Below are 3517 nucleotides of genomic sequence, written 5' to 3' on the forward strand. Positions count from 1 at the left end.
TTGTGCAAAGTATCCCACAACTGTTTTGTGGTGGTAGAGTGTGAGTAAGAGTCCATAAGAGGACCATCAAGAGAGCTTTGCAAGGTAGACAGCACCATGAGATCTTCCTGAACCCATTTGCCTTCATCTACCACTACAACCTCCTTGCCATCTTCTCCTTGGGTGATTTGCTTTGGAGCTGAACTTGAAGAGACATCCTCCCAAAGACCTCTACCTCCAAGGGCTGTCCTGGCCATCCTAGACCATGTAATATAGTTTCCTGGTCCCTTGAGTATGACTGGAATGTGAATTGCTCTGTACTGCTTCATTTCTTTCAATCTCTCAAGAAATAAGATTAGAGACAGAACAGAGTGAGCACAACCAAAAATTTTGAAGAAAATACCCAAGAACACACAAGAACTCAGATTTATTATCCACTAGATAAAAGAAATCTGTAGAGAAATTTTGTGAAATAAAACCAGAGAGAAATAGAGTAAGCTTGCGGAAGTAATTGAGGTAATCAGGAGCTTAAAGCTCTGATACCATGAAAGTTAATGAAGAACAAAGTGAAGAACAAGAGAGAGAGAGAGAGAAGAGAAATCAAGAGTAAGAGAAATAGAGTAAAGAAGGATTTTATTTTCCTTTGATTTAGATCTGTGTACAAAGGGGGCTTTTATAGCCAAATACATAAACATTAAAGATATGGAGAGAAGACAAAGAGATGAGATTCCAACAGTTATATTCCCAACAGCTATATTTTTGAATTTGAACTTCTTTTAGACTGTAGTGAACAGTGTTGCGAATCCCTACAACACCAAAGTGCTCAATGCAGGTTTCTCAAATCGCCCACTTTGATGCCGTAGGTGATATGTTTTTTCCCTGCAACATCAAAATGCTCAATGTAGCTATCTCAAAGTTCTCACTTCAATGCTGTAGGCAAATTTGATCTCTTAATGTCAATAACTCCAACAGCTCCTGCCAAGCAAGATCCAGTTCCCGGAAATAGACGGCCAGCGAGCGACCACCTTGCATGGGCATCGCGGTCGTCTCGCGAAGCTGATGGATCTTCCAATCGACGTTAAGAGCATAGACAAGAGAATGTGTGATGTTCACGTCATTGTTCGAACCAATCAGAAACCCGAAAGCCTTCTCCTTGTCTCTCGTCTCTTTAGCCCGTTTTGAGATTTCGCACCGGCAACCTTCGCATAAACACTCCGGCACAGGATCATACTCAAACAGATCCTGCCAAGCAAGAACCAGCTTCGCGAGAAAACTGGCGACAGAACCACAGCCTTGAGTCATCGTCGCGATCTTACGTCGAAGATCGTAGATCTTAAACTCGGAGCTAGGGCAAATATACGACGGATATCATCCCAGGATTTTTGCGCTGTCTTGGCGAAAAACACATAGTATTGCAACGCTGGGCTCACCGAGTTTAGCAGCCAACATGCGACCATCTCGTTACACTGTTTCCATGCGTCGTGCAACGGTGAGGAAGGGTCGGGTCTAACAAGGGTGCCGTCGACGAAACCTGTTTTGTTCCTGATTCGAAGGGATTCAAGAACATCTCTTTTCCATATGAAGTAGTTGTCTTCGGCTTCGCGGAGTATAACCGTAGAGAGCTTGTTTTCCGGTCGAAAATCTGGATCAAGATAATAGGGAGATTCAGGATCGTGCGTGGGAGATAGGCTCATAGTTTCCAGACTTATCACTGAGGGAAAAATAGCTTATTCCCCTATGAACTAGTTGTTCCCGGCTTTTTCACACATAAACTTTTAAGTCATGCCAAAAACCACATGAACAATGGAAAAATGACTTATTCCCCTATGAACAAGTTGTTCCCGGCTATTTCACACACAAACTTTTAAGCCATGCCAAAAACCACATGAACAACTCTATTTTTTGAATTACATGCACAAACTATCGATTTTGAAGTAATTCTCCTAAAACCGTAACGGTGTTATTTAAACGTTAACTTGGCTTATGATAGGTGGAGAGACGGTTTAAAGAAAGAAGAACTTACCAATCTCCATGTATTGTCACAAGGAACTATAAAATTGACGTAGTCTAGGACGCTTGATTGGTTCCATAAGCGGATGTTACTCTCAGGTTCCGGTCCTGCAAGGATTTATATATTCTCCTCAATCCAGAAATTAATGTCATATGATCTCTTTTTATGCTTTATGTCATATAACTCGCAAAATATCTACCCAACCAGTTACTATGTCATATAACTCGAAAATGCAGAATGAAATTTTTTATCCTCAATTGATGATGAAGAGTAAAACGATTTTTGAAGAACAAGGGCAATTGACAAAAAGAAGAAGAACAAAACGACATAGTATTTTATTTTTATCAACCTAAATGAAACTGACTATCAACCTGTCATAAACCAAGTTAACGTTTAAACAACACCATTTACGGTTTTAGGAGAATTTGTTTAAAATCGATAGTTTGTGTATGTAATTCAAAAAATAGAATTGTTCGTGTGGTTTTTGGTATGACTTAAAAGTTTGTGAGTGAAATAGCTGGAAACAATTAGTTCATAGGGAAATAAATTATTTTTCCGTTGTTCATGTGTTTTTGGCATGGCTTAAAAGTTCGTGTGTGAAAAAGCCAGGAACAACTAGTTTATAGGGGTATGAACCATTTTCCCTATCACTGAGCTTTGGTGACTTTTTTTGTTTTGTTATAGTTTGCTTCTTATAAATACATAAAGTCTCTCTTTACTAATTCCCAATCCCAACTGGTAAAGTATCTAGAGTATCTGACTCGTACTTATCTAGTTATCTCTATAGGTTTATTTTTGGGTATAATTTTATATGTTTGATGCAAAGATAATGATTTATATTTGATTATTTTCCAATGTATAACTCGTCCGATTTTGGGTTTTAATCTTTTTGTAGTATGATTTTCTTAATTAAGAAAAAGATCCGTAAAAAATTGGGTTTATTTAAGCCTTTCGTTCTCCTTCCCATCCCAAAATATTAGGGACTAACCATCACCTGTTATCTGAGAAAGGAAACAGTTAATCCCTTTTAGAAGCAGCACAAGTTTTCAAAATATAGTAAAACTTGATAAATTGGTAGTGAAATGGTTTGTGGCTACAGTTTTGCTCAATAATTATAGCTCGGATGCATTCCACCATCTAACTTCAGATTACCGAGTTCATCTAGCCCAAGTTTACTTTCAATGTCAGTTTACGGGGTTCATCTAGCCTAAAACTAGTTTCAATCACAAGGAAAAGCCATGGAAGCAAACAAAGTACCTCCTCTCCATCAAGATTGGGCCAAACAAGCACCAAAGAGCCATCCTGACAACAGTTTCGTATCATGTATGACCGACGCAGACTGGAACAAAGACAAATTGACAGCATGATTGGGATGGGTCTTCTCGGGTCCAAAACTGGAGACTCCAATCTATAGATCTATGGTCGAAAGCTTCAGCTCACCCCTTATTGCAGAGGCCATCACTATTCGATCGACACTTTGTATGGCGCTAACCTTAGAATTCTTTTCCACACTCAAGGTTCTGTCCA

The 3517-nt window shown here is 39.1% G+C and overlaps 1 protein-coding gene across 1 annotated transcript; it reads right to left on the reverse strand.

Annotated features, from left to right (window-relative positions):
- Nucleotides 1-1277: 1277 nt before the first annotated feature.
- Nucleotides 1278-1673, reverse strand: LOC106344500. The gene has a single exon (XM_013783868.1). The coding sequence runs from the start codon at nucleotides 1671-1673 to the stop codon at nucleotides 1278-1280; it is 396 nt and encodes a 131-aa protein (XP_013639322.1).
- Nucleotides 1674-3517: the final 1844 nt, after the last annotated feature.

Source organism: Brassica oleracea, chromosome C5 (genome assembly GCF_000695525.1).
Source record: "Brassica oleracea var. oleracea cultivar TO1000 chromosome C5, BOL, whole genome shotgun sequence".
Lineage (NCBI taxonomy): Eukaryota > Viridiplantae > Streptophyta > Magnoliopsida > Brassicales > Brassicaceae > Brassica > Brassica oleracea.

Bases quoted from the DNA above. Each gene is read 5' to 3' on its own strand.
- LOC106344500 (XM_013783868.1), bottom strand. From the start codon at position 1,673: ATGAGCCTATCTCCCACGCACGATCCTGAATCTCCCTATTATCTTGAT.